The sequence below is a fragment of the Heliangelus exortis genome, chromosome 1, assembly GCF_036169615.1.
Source record: "Heliangelus exortis chromosome 1, bHelExo1.hap1, whole genome shotgun sequence".
In the NCBI taxonomy this organism is placed as follows: Eukaryota; Metazoa; Chordata; class Aves; order Apodiformes; family Trochilidae; genus Heliangelus; species Heliangelus exortis.
Window position 1 is genome coordinate 66,059,140 of NC_092422.1, and position 13,306 is coordinate 66,072,445.

A 13,306-nucleotide genomic window follows, 5' to 3' on the forward strand; every position below is an offset into this window, starting at 1 on the left:
AAACTATTACAGGGGCTTGATCCCTATAAATCGATGGGCCCAGAGCATATTTGATCAAGGATGTTGAGATCTGGCTGACATCATTGCAAGGCTGCTCTGCACAATCTTTAATAAGTCATGGAGACTGGGGGATACCCCTGAACACTGGAAGAAGGTTAATGTCACTCACATCTTTAAGAAGGGCTTAAACAAAGCTTTACAATAAAGCAGCCTGCTCGGTTGATGTGGGGCAAGCAGTGGACACTGTTTACCTGGATCTCTCCAAGGCATTTGACACATTACCCCACAGCCTCCTCCAGGGAAAATTATGTGTTGTGATCCAGACAAATGGTCTGTGCAGTGGATGGGGAGCTGGCTGAGAGGCCAGACCCAGATAGTGTTAGTAATTCTTTTTCAAACTGGCAACCTGTAACCAGTGAGGCTCCTTAGGGTATGATATTTGGGTCCAGCACTCTCTCCCAGAAGGGAGAGCCACCCTGAAGAAAGACCTGGACAGGCTGGAAGAGTGAGCTAACAAGAACCTTTGAAGCTGAACATGGACAAATGTAAGGTCTTTCATATGAGAAAACATAATCCAGTACACAAAACATCTTGGCAAAGAAGCCACATGCTGTCAATGGATGCAACAATACTGTGGATTTATAAATTATCATGATGTAGCCCTCTTGTTTCAGCTTATACAACTAAAGACACATCACTTAAACCAGAAATGCATTCCTTGTTACCCTCCATTCTGAGTTTACCATTCCTTTTATAAGACAGATTTGCTAAATTCATGTTCATGCTTTTCACTTTAAGAGGTTTACATGATGAACCAGATGTCAATAGACTGCTAAAGAGGATTGCAGCTCACACATCACTGATATGGCTTAGGAGGTAGAGTTGCTCCTAGAAATATTAGAGACAAAAGAATATTTGAAGCTGCTTTTCCTTTATATTTTCTAATCAACAGAAAAAAAATAAATTGGATAAGACTGCAAGAGTGGGTGGAGAAGTCACTGGGAAATATTTACCTACCCTATTCAAGTAAATATTTATTAGTTCATTATTAGATTTCTTGCAATAATTTAATCAATATACACACATTCTCCTCAAAAAGCAAGTGCAATGTCCTGTCAGCCAAACCAGTTCAGTTTAAGTGCCAGCATGGTCACTTGAGAGAAATTATTTCATGCTCCACCATCATCACCAGAGCTCTACTTCAGGCAAGGGAGTCCTTTCAAAACTCAAGCATACCAGGGAATGAATGGCAGATGGACTATGTCTAGAGTCCTTACTGACTAGCACTGAAAAGGGAATACTTCAGAAAGTGTGAGCAACATCCTCAGCCTTTCACAGCAGCTTCTGAATTATGCTAATTCCCAGACAGTACTGAGTCAGTATCCTCCTGCATTTCTAAAAAACTGCCAGTCTGTTTTCTATTTCACCCTGTCCGAAATTAAATGTATTTAAATTAAAAAACAAAAAAACAAAAAACAAAAACAAAAACAAAAAACCAAAAAAACCAAACAAACAAACAAACAAAAAAAAAAAAAAAAAAAAAAAGCAACAACACCTTAGTGCATTAACTCATTAACTTTTAATCTACCTAGTTCTGCAAGGCCTGGCTCAAGCTCACTGTGCTAACCAGCCTTGCCTTCGCTCTGACCTGCTGTGGACAGAACTCTGCATGGTCTCTGACTTCTACTGGTCCATTAGAACCATTATTGCAGTTTGTCCCTGCAGTCCCATTAGTACCTATCAAGCAGAATTGTTTGCTTGGTCACCGTCTGTAAGCGTTTTGGTGACTCATTTATCAGCTTTTGCTGTAATTCAGAGAGTAAATCACTTGAGCTCCTTATGAATATCAGGTTTTTTAAAAAGCCATACGATTTGCCAGACTACAGACTGTGACCCTATTTTTTTTTTTAATTCAATGGCTAATTTCTTCCATCTGCATTAATCTATATTTCCATCAACTACATTCTATTCACCGTGAACTGCAGTTCTTAAATGTATGGCCACCACTACCCTGGAACTGCTCACTAAGGCTGAGGAATGATTCCCAGTGCTTCTAACACAAGAGGACAAACCACTACCACTCTGGCACTAATTAATTCCACTGGGAAAGAGATTTAAAGTGCTGGGCAGAAAGAATTACATCTCAGAAGCACACTGGTACTCAGACCAGCGCTGTTTAACATCTTTGTAATCAACATGGACAGTGGAATCAAGTGTATCCTCAACAAGTTTGCTGAGAACACCAAGCTGTGTGCTGAAGTCAACAGTCTAGAGAAGATGGATGCCATCCAGAGGGATCTTGACAGGCTTGGGAAGCGGGCTCATGCAAACAGCACATAGTTCAACAAGGCCAAGTGCAATGTTCTGCACCTGGGATGAGGCAATCCCATGCACAAATACAGGCTGGGAGGAGAAAGGATTGCAGACAGCCCTGAGGAGAAGGGCTTGGGATGAGTGGTGGACCAGAAGCTCAACGTGAGCTGTCCATGTGTGTTTGCAGCCCAGAAAGCCAACCCTGTCCTGGGCTGCATCAAAAGAAGCACAGACAGACAGACAGTCAAGTGAGGTGATTCTCCCACTCTGCTCTGCTCTTGTGAGACCCCACCTGGGGTACTGTGTCCAGTTCTGGAGTAACAAACTTAAGAAGGACATAGAACTCCTGGAACATGTCCAGAGGAGAGTCACAGAAATGATCAGAGGGGATGGAGCACCTCCCCTATGAAGACAGGCTGAGGAAGTTGGGGTTATTCATCCTGGAGAAGAGGTGGCTCCAAGGTGACCTAATAGTGACCTCCCAGTGTCAGAAGGGAAAAAAAGCTACAAAAAAGATGGGGTAGGACTTTTTATATGGGTGTGTAGCAAGAGGACAATGGGAAATGGTTTAAAACTTGAAAAGGGGAGATTTAAATTAGACATTAGGAAGAAATGCTTTCCTGTGAGGGTGGCAAGATGCTGGAACAGACTCCCTGGAACAGGGAAGTTGTGGCTGCCCCCTCCCTGGAAGTGTTCAAGGCCAGGTTGGATGGGGCTTTGAGCAACCTGTTTTATTGGGAGGTGTCCCTGCCCATGCAGGGGGGTTGAAAGTCGATGATCTTTAAGGTGCCTTCCAACACCAGCCATTCTATGATTCTCTATCATGAAGAACTACACTTCAAAACATCTGCCCCTAAGGGTAATCTATGGAAAAAAAAAAAAAAAAAAAAAAAAAGGCAAATAAAGGAAGGAAAGAATTTTTTTTCTACTCAGTGCAGGGTAGGAATGTTTTATTTTTTGAGGGATCATGAACATCCATGTTTTTATCTTGCTAACATGTCTTACTTTTGTTTGGAAGATCAAGCTCTGAAAGGTGTTTGGAGTATGAGAAGGACTGCCATTAACTCAGCTGCATCTCTTCAAGGTTTGGAACTGACTGTTTTGTACTCTTTTATCAACTGCAGGTTTGGCTAGAATTAGGATTTTTGTTTTGTAATTGAGGATTGACTACATCAGAGTCTGGCTTATAACCATGACATTAACTTTTTTTTAATCTAGTTTACCCCATAGCTCACTACACTCTGCTACCAGTCTGTGGTTTACACTGTATTTCAACTTCACCCACTGTCCCTCTGTAGCCAGATGGAAGGGTTTCCATTCATCCTTCTAACTATTCCTACTGTCTGTGTCTTTCTTTTCAGACACTCCTCCTTCCAACACTGTTTTGGACTCAGAGACACACGCTCTGCTCAGCAGCAGCTCTTTGGTAGCTTGGGCAGGGGTTAAGGCATATTTTTGGCCAAATTCTCAGTATGAGCCATACTACCCAAGTTTTCATCTGATTAAGCTGACTACTAGGAAAGACAGTAATTTTAAAACTTCCTCTCCTCTTCCTTCAGGCCTTTATTTTTCAACAAAATTATAGTCACTGCAAGAGGAAGCAAGAGAATGAGATAAACAAAGGAATGTTGATTAAAAATAAAATTACTTAGAGAACAGAATACATGAGTTACTGCTGCTGTTTCAATTGAGGTTTCATTATTTATTTAGAGTCACGAAGTGAAAGAGCAGAAAAAATATTAGTGCCTTGAAGCCTGATGGCCCATAAACTTACTTACAGGTTGTTAGGAGGTGTTTATGGTCCCCCAAAGCAGAGTGAAGATTGTTCAAAGAGCCCATTTAGGACTTTAACTGTAAGAGAGACCCATTAGCATGACTTCTTTTTTGACTGGACTATGAAATGAAGCTGTTTTTTTCCTTGGCTGTCCTGTCTCTTAGACTCTGCAAAGTTCATGGGCTCTGGACCTACAGAGGCTCATTGAAGTTCAAGACTTAAATAGTCAAAACTTACTATCAAACATCATATTCCTCTCCATTACTACCTTTTGCAACTATTTTTAGCTGCCCTTTCAGAATTTGTCTTGCTCTATCCTTCAACCACAGGTCCTAGGCCCATAGAAAAATTACCATGTTATCATTCAGACCATTTATTCAAAGGGCTCTGGATTTTCAATGCATCTTCTTCTCCCCAGTAGTCACTGTCAGAAAATACTGAACTGTTTTCCCCACATAAAGATTTTGCACACCTACATGGCAGAAAATAGGGGACAAAACTGAATTCTTATTAATTAGTACCATCTGACTCCCTGCTAATGCAAAGTTCTGATTCCCACAGGTTTGTGAGATACGCACATTGGCCAGGAGTGAAGCACACAGCACAGTTTTTCAAAGAAAAAGCTCCATTGAGCCACCAAAGTATTTTCTTCATCTCACACTGACAGCTACTCCTCACAGCAGCAATTTAAGCACCATGCATGCCCTCCTTCTCAGCTGTGACTGCTTCTGTGCAACACATTTCTTCTCAAAGTCTGGCTATTTGGTTGGCTTAACCCTTCAACTTCATAATCAGGGCAACCAGGCTGGTGAAGGGACTCGAGCACAGATCCTATGAGGAGAGGCTGAGGGAGCTGGGGCTGTTTAGCCTGGAGAGGAGGAGGCTCAGAGGAGACCTCACCACTCTCTACAACTCCCTGAAAGGAGGGGGTAGCCAGGTGGGGGTTGGTCTCTTTTCCCAGGCAACTCTCAGCAAGACAAGAGGGCACGGTCTCAAGTTGTGCCGGGGGAGGTTTAGGTTGGACATTAGAAAGAATTTCTTTACTGAGAGGGTGATCAAGCATTGGAATGGGCTGCCCTGGGAAGTGGTGGATTCTCTGTCCCTGGAGATATTTAAAAAGAGACTGGATGTGGCACTCAGTGGTAACTGCAGCAGTGGGTCAAGGGTTGGACTTGATGATCTCTGAGGTCCCTTCCAACCCAGCCAGTTCTATGATTCTATTATTCTATGATAAAGTAAAAAAATCATTGCTGACGTTTAAAGCCTTCCCCTGTTTAAACAGAGGTTTACATGAGGAAACAGCTGTCCAGCCCCAGAGAGGACTGAAGCTTGTATGTTGCTGGCATCTTTCCACAACTGGCCTAAGAGGTCAAACAAAGATGAACCCCACATAAACATATTACTAACCATTAGGAAGATAGGAGCTGCTTGCAAAATTCAACAGTTTTCTGGAATATCACTGGGATTCAGTTGAAATATTTGATCTTTGGAGGCCGGTACACTACAGATTTTTCAACAAGTGCTCAGTTCAGTTTTTAGCCTGAAGGTGGGAAAAGGGTGAGGCAGTTTATTAGTACCCCCTAATCCTTCTAACAGAGCACCTAGAAACCAAAATTATTAGTGGTTTACCAAAATGTCCAGTCAGAATAAAAATGCATTTGAGTGGCTACATGGGAGTGCTATGATTTTGGTCCATCGATGACATCAGCCAGGTAGTACATGACCAGTCCAAGACATAGTGAATAATTATGAGAAATAAGCACTAAGATGATGAATAGTACGTAGGAATGGAGAAACTGAATAACTCTTAACACAGAGAAATTTGTCATGAGTGAGATCTGTATCTGGATGTTTCATTAAGAGCAAAACCTAAAGTTAAAAGCAGTCCTTTGCTGAGCACATCTTTTATGCAAATAAAGCCAAACTACTCTCCTGAAGTTACGCTGTACAATCACATTTCTCTCTTCCTTCCATTGCCACTCCAAGATACTTTTCGTCCAGGAAATAGAAGGCAGAGAGGTGGGAAGGGAGCATCAGAACTTTCCAATAACTCATTTATTTGCCTACTGTGCATAATGTTGTCTTTGTTATGCTTCCTACCATTCAAGCTAAAGGTTTGCTGGAGCTGCTCATTGCTTCTTTTGAGTTTTTCAGGTTCTGAATGGAATTCTGTGATGTGGTGATGGCAACAGCAGGAAGCTGCAAACTGAGCTAAGAGGCTCAGCAGTCGTGTGCCCCTACGCAGTTTGGGCATGACAAGCTCTGTTGCAGCCACATATCTCCATGTTAGCAACAAAGGCTTGAGGGACTATATTCAGAACCAAATGAAATCAACTAGTAAAGTTGTTTCTTTAAAACTTTTTATATTGCTTTTTCACTGCAGTGTCAATCCATTTAAAGATCACAGAAGAATGGTGAATGTAGTGGTTTGCTGTGAAGTCATCTATCTGTCCTGGAATCTTCTCTAATGTTAGTGACATGAAATATCAGAATGGTTCCTACACAAACATGCAATTCTGATGTGAATATGACCACTTCCCTTGTTTGACTGCTGAACAGAAGATGATCCTGCTTTATTCTAACAACCAAAGACCAAAATTAGTCTTAGGACACACAAAAAAAATTGTTTCAAAAGTCTGAGGTTTTTTCTCCTCAGTCTTTTTCTCTGGTCTGAAGAAGCTCTTAAATTGTCACATCAGTTTTACTTATTTAGATAGTAACCATGTCTTCTTGGCACCTAAGTCTCATAAGTGTCCTTTAAAAGCATCAACATAATTAAAAATCAAAATGAAGGTTTATAATCCCCCACTGCTAAAGGCATAGCTTCACTTTTATACTGACTTTTCACTGTACAATAGCTTATCTTTTCTTAGCTTCTCCAGCTAACAGGAAATACAATTGCAATCTTTCCATTCCATTGCTGCAAACTTAGAATTCAATAGACATTTTTAGCTCATTGACCTTGTCGTGGCAAACCAACCTGATCCTGGGACCACAGATTCAGGGCAAAGGAAGAGCTGGGCATTTTTTCGTTTGCTTCTTTATTGGTTTTCCATTCTCTTACATGAGTGAGAATTACAAAACTAAAACTGAGGGACAAGGGAAATACTGAGCGAAATACTTTTGCTTGATGAAACACAAATTCAATCAGATTTTTTTTTTTAAGTGTGAATTTTTTATCCCAGAGATGAATCCCCTTCATAAGGCGCAAAGATTGAAGAAAAAAAGCTTCCAAGGACTATAATATTAAACCACAAGTGAATTTCAGTGCCAAAATCACTCAAACATAACTTTTAACAGTGCTAGAGCTTGGTTTCATCACCCTTCTTCCACAGCCTAATTTTATGTGAAAAGTTCAGGACATAATGAATGCACAACTGCCAATCTTTTTTATTTTTTTCTTAAGAAGATAATGTTATTTTCTGGCCACCTAAAGGAGGTAAAGCCAGAAATTATATCAAAGAAAAAAAAGGGAACACAAGGCAATCTGAGATGAATGCCACAAGGTCTAGTTGCTCTTTTATTCCCTTCTTCCACAACCTTCTACCACTTTCATATTCCAGTGAATGTTCTTTTTTTTTCCAGTAACATGGTTTTAAATAGCAACCCAAAGCAATTGGTTACATGGGACTAAGTATTACTTTTAATCCCCTTTCTATTGATGGCCTTCTACTAAGGCTCACTAACTCCTAAGCTGAAAACAGCTGACTTCACCCCATTCCTGTGGATCACAAAGAAGGATTTCAAATTTGGTTGATTTAAAGCCATGCCATTAGACTTTTCCCAAGCAAGTAGCACTGATGATAAGACCAAAGCAACGAAGGGGCCTTTCTTGTGGCCACATCCTGTGCGTGCAGAGACATGTTAGAAGTAGCCTGTGGTTTTGGAGACATGAGGGCTGACCTGAAGAGCATTGCTCATGCTGCCACAGAACAACATGAAATCTTCCTGCAAGAGGTTTGGCTTAGGACAATTTGGACCAGTGTCAATCAGCTGCAAAAACCACTTTGATGTCACTTACTGAAAAAGAGCCTGGTCAATCCATTGTTTAAAGGCTGAGAATGAGAGATGTTGAAAACCAAATCCAGACATCACCATTGATGTTCAGTACTTTAAAATCTATATTTCCAATAGATCAATCTACACCACAATTCACTGTAAACCAACACCTAGGCCAGGTGCATTCCCACTGAAAGCTACTGGAGCTCATTCATAGGGGCATGAAGCTCATTCAGGGGCATGGTGGCAGTTCCCACAGTGAGCAGGACTGAAGGGAGAATGTTGCTCACAAGAAGATGGACCAGGGAGAAGGATGCCCTGGAAAGATGAAGTCACTCAAGTGACCACTGTGGCTGGTCCAGACCTCTTAAAGCAGAATGCAGGGAGCCTAAGGCAATGCAGCAATAGCTGAAGTCAGAAGATATGGTTCTTCACTAAGGGAGGTAAATGAGAAGGTATTTTGACACCCAGGCAGCCCAACACAAACCACAAGATTACTAAAAGATTGTGCTGCTGTTACATGGAAATGTTCAGTCCAGAAAAGACTGGACATAAACGTCCCCAGGAAAAGGGCCCCACTTAAGTCAAGAGCACTTTCTTAAGGGTAGTTTTAGAGACTGTGATAAATCCCCTGTTAGGTTCAATAGATTCTTTAGAAAGTCTTGTGGCAGCATACATTTGAACAATTTTGAGAACCTAGGAATTATCTCTGAGAGATAAATCAACAATTTAAATTAAGTAGATGTATGGCAATTTAGTAAACCCCTTTGTGGGGGAAACAAAAAAAAAAAAGGATTTGGTCTCTTTTTTAATCATTAGTAGTTTTCTTTTGCAAGCAAATGCACAATTTACATTAAAAGCTACCTCTGATCCTAAAAAAGCTAATCTAACAACTTTTGAGTCTGAAAGTCCATGTTTCTATCCCTGTTCTGGTGAGTAAGCCAAATGATTACTCATACTGAAAGGTTCACACAGATCACATCAGTATTTTAACTGCACCTGTTGTCCATTGGCTAAAATGCATGATAAGAAAAGTGAAATAAGATTTATCACCACTCAAAATAATAAAAAAAAAAAATAGAAGTCAGTATTGGAGGAATGTCCTGGTTTGGGCCAGGATAAAGGCAATTTTCTGTCTCGTACTTTTGTTTTCAGCTCAGTCTCTTATAAGTAGCTGCACTTGCTGAAATTAACAGCAAGTTTCTCAGACAGTGTCTGCTTCTGGGACTGATAACACTCGATGTTTATAGTTACAGCCAGAGACTGGTGTGCAGAGCCAAGGACACTGCTCAGCTCTGAGGAACATTTTGCCCTCTGGAAAGAGTAAAAAGGTCCCACCTGAAACCCTCCTTTGGGGAGGAAACGACAAAATAGATGCCAAAATTGACCAAACAGAGTATTCCATCCCATACAAGTCATACTCAGTATAAATTTGTGGGATCACAAGGGTCAAACCCCTTCCTGCTTCCCTTCTTCACCTGTCCCTGTTTGCTTCAGCATCCTGGGAGGATTCCATCCATTCATCTGCCTCTGGTTCTGATCCATGCCAGCCTGAATCTGTGTGTTCCTGCCTCCAGCTCCCAACTGCTGTCAGCTCCAGGAGTCCAGCCTGGACTTTCCCAGGGCTGCCCTGCAGCCTCGGTGGTGATGTGAGAGTTATTGCGGGAAAAGGGGGAGGAATGTGGTATCAATTTTCCTGTATATTTTTGTATATATATTTATATATATACATATATATATTGTATATATATATATATTTAGTAATATATATATTTATATATATTTAGTATATATTTAGTAATATTTTTGCTATTTATCATTACTGTTTCATTAAAGCTGTGTAGTTTAGTTCCCAACTGATGAGTCTCTCTCCCTTATTCTCTCTCCTTTCTTTATCAGGGAGGGGAGGGGATTACTAGCAGGCATCTGTTATTCAGTGTAATTGCCAGGACAGTGTTAAACCGTGACAAGGAGCAAGAGAGGTAAAGATCAACAAGGTGAAATTTCAGGAGATCCTTTTCTGAGCACTAATATATTACTATAGAAGATTAGATATACATTGGTCTGTGAGGGAGCATGGGGATGTCTCTCTAATTGTACAATTATTCCTAATCACTCTCAGTGACTATAGGTCACTCAACAGAAAAGATGTTATCAGAAGACCTGGAGCTACTGCCTGCACTCGTAGTAAGTTACTCATCCATGATTTATTATTTTTCACCTCTGGCACCTGTGGCCATGATTTACAAACTGTGGTTTATAAGTTCACAAATTCCCAGCGAGTTGCGTATTACTGGTACACAAATACCTATCACCTACTGGGAAATAACAGGAAGAAGTTTAGCCAGAAGGGAGAGAGCTGGCCCATATTAATGCCATTGTGGTTTTTGTTCCTGTACCAGGACAGTTAACTCCAGAGTAAATACCATGTGTGCACACACTTATAGTAAGATATATTTGTGAAATCACAAAATAAAAAACTTATCTCCACATCTCAGTCCTTCCCTTCCCCTGACTGCCTCTCATCTGCACTTAAACATTGTACTTACTGTGCTCTTTCAAACCAAGACAACATTAACTCTTCCCCCCATGTGATGAACTAAAGAACTTTGCCAGTCAGAATTTCAGTCAACGCAACAAATCTTGAAATACTCGAAAAATAATTTCTAAAGGATTTTATGGCCATCGCAGTCAAGCTGTCAATTTGATTTTTTTTTTTTTAATATTTGGAAAGCATAGCTATATTGATTTCCAATTCTCACACTGAAGGGAATACTTTAAGATACACATAAAACCTTGACTCAGTTTGCTGTAGACTTACAGGACATGCTTAATTTGTAGGTAAGTAAGGGGTGCATAAAAGCTCATCCAACCAGCCTGCATCACCCTCGCCCAGATCAGGGAACTTCCTAAAATTAAAAACTAAGCTTACTAAAGCCTCCTTTGGTCACAGTATAAGCAGATGTCCTTCTAAAAGAGATACAAGGACAGGGGACAGACTTCAGCCCTGTTCAGCAATGCAGGTTTGTAACCAGAATGCACAGAACTGTGGGGAGCCCCAGGACTGCACCACTCACCTGACACAAACAGCTGTGAACACCACATGGAAAGGAAGGAAGGAAGGAAGGAAGGAAGGAAGGAAGGAAGGAAGGAAGGAAGGAAGGAAGGAAGGAAGGAAGGAAGGAAGGAAGGAAGGAAGGAAGGAAGGAAGGAAGGAAGGAAAATAAAAAAATAAAAATGTTCTTTACCTGAAAAGTCTAACTGACTTCGAGTAAGACTTACCCAGGTTTCAGATCTGTATTACATTTCTGACCCACTTTAATTACATAATTAAATAAATTGTACATTTATGCTTACATAATTTTAATTAGTTTTTTGTAAAATATGATTCAAACATTAAACTGCTTTGACATCTACAATTTTTTTCCTGATTTGTAGCAGTGCAACAAGACTCTCCAGCATGAGATGCTCTGTAGGAGCTCAGATTAAGTACAGCATTGCTGTTGCTTTAGCCTCTATCAAATCACCTCTACAAATCCTAAAAACTACCCAAAAAGACTGACAGTCCCCCCTGGCTGTTCAGCCTTCCACATGCTGTGGCTGCTGCTCGTACAAAGCTTGCTTCACCCTGCTACTAGAGAGGTTGAACAAAGTGAGCATATGAACAAGAAAGGTTTAAAAAGTTAGCTTCAGTATTTTAGAATCTATAAAATATTTTTAAATAGCTACAAGTACAATTTCTGGTGTTGTATCTGTCACAACAGGAAAGACTGGCACCCCTGCCACCAGGTGTGCACCTTTCCTGACGCAGAGGAAAATGTGTGCACACACACAAGGAGCATGAGCTCCTTGTGCACATCTCAGGTGATGTGGTAACAGTTGCAGTGGTGTTACTTATCCCATTTGTGTGATCCCAGTCTTAACCATAGGGATGAAGTTTATGGCCTCATGGTGCATTTTTTCTGAAAAGGTGGGAGATGGGACATGAAAACTGCTATAATTATCTCTGTGCGTTTTGTGACATTTGATGACACCAAAGAGGGGAAAAAAAAATCCATGTGGCTGATCTTGAAAACGCAAATAAAAGGCTCCTGGCTGCTATTAAAGCTGAGATTAGTTCAGAAACATGGTGATCCAGAACCTCCCCATGACAATAAAGACTGCTCCAACGTCCCATTAAGCTTCCTGTTCTCTATGTGGAAGAAGCAACATTCACTTAATGAACATACTTATCTTCTCTGCAAAGAAATAAAAATTAATATGGACAAAGTAAAAAAAGAAAAAAATCTGTTTGCCCTTATTCTTACCTTCCCTGCATGGGGACAGGAGTGAAATCCTCCACTGGAGTAACACAGTCATCCTTTCCTATTGCTGGTTTTTCACACAGGGTCTGTGGCTCTCCAAGACTGGCTACCATGCCATGATACTCTTTCAATAGCCCCAGATTACTAAAATTTCTGGTCGTTGCCCTGGCTGCTGCACTTGAAGATAATCTCTCTTGCTGTAAAGGTGTCTGATTCAGCTCCATCTCTTGTTGTCTAGAAATTATACTGTCACTTTTGTTATCCAAGTACATCTGTCCCTAGAGAGTGTTCTCCTAAAGAAAGGGAAAACAAATATATTAGGACTAAATTGAATTGACTCAATGTTTACTTCAGTGAAAGCACATTAAAATTGACAAGCAGAAGATTTTTGTACACCTCTAGATATTTCTCTTGGTGGTTTATTTCCACCAGGTTGATTAATTCCAACATTTTAAACCTCTCGCAAACTTCAAAATTAGCCATTATAAAAATGTTTGAAACACACAAAGAGGTGGCTTTTCTATTTTTTTACATGTCTACCATGATTTTCTCCCACAATTTTCCCCAGAACTAGAGGCATTGACCTATCCCAAAGAAGAAGACAAAACCATCTCCACGTCAGAGGTGCAAGAGACACCAATGGAGAACATCTTCCTGACTTAGAGCAGCACTGCTTAACCCCCACAGAACACCCTTTTTTGGTGGCCACACACTTTTTTTTTCATCCCACCAAAGCCACCACTCTCCTTCCAGCATTCTGGGCTCCTTCAGAAAGCTGGCATCACCCTGAAGCTCTGCCACAGCTGATGGCCCCTCATTAAGCAGAGCAGGTACTCAAGTTCTGTGAAGACAGTGTGCCATTTCAGCAGCTGCCAGTGGCATTTATGAAATGTGAATCAAACCTTATGATGAAAAA

The 13,306-nt window shown here is 40.7% G+C and overlaps 2 protein-coding genes across 2 annotated transcripts in view; one reads left to right on the forward strand and one right to left on the reverse strand.

Moving 5' to 3' along the window:
* OCA2 (OCA2 melanosomal transmembrane protein) overlaps positions 1 to 13,306 on the reverse strand; it is a 190,400-nt gene that overhangs the window by 147,734 nt on the left and 29,360 nt on the right. The window contains exon 3 of the mRNA XM_071746616.1: positions 12,394 to 12,683. Within this exon, the coding sequence (XP_071602717.1) occupies positions 12,394 to 12,662 (269 nt within the window). The 5' untranslated portion in view covers positions 12,663 to 12,683. The remainder of the gene's footprint in view (positions 1 to 12,393; positions 12,684 to 13,306) is intronic.
* Positions 1 to 13,306, forward strand: part of LOC139797453 (magnesium transporter NIPA2-like) — a 286,983-nt gene that overhangs the window by 51,875 nt on the left and 221,802 nt on the right. The window lies entirely within an intron of this gene.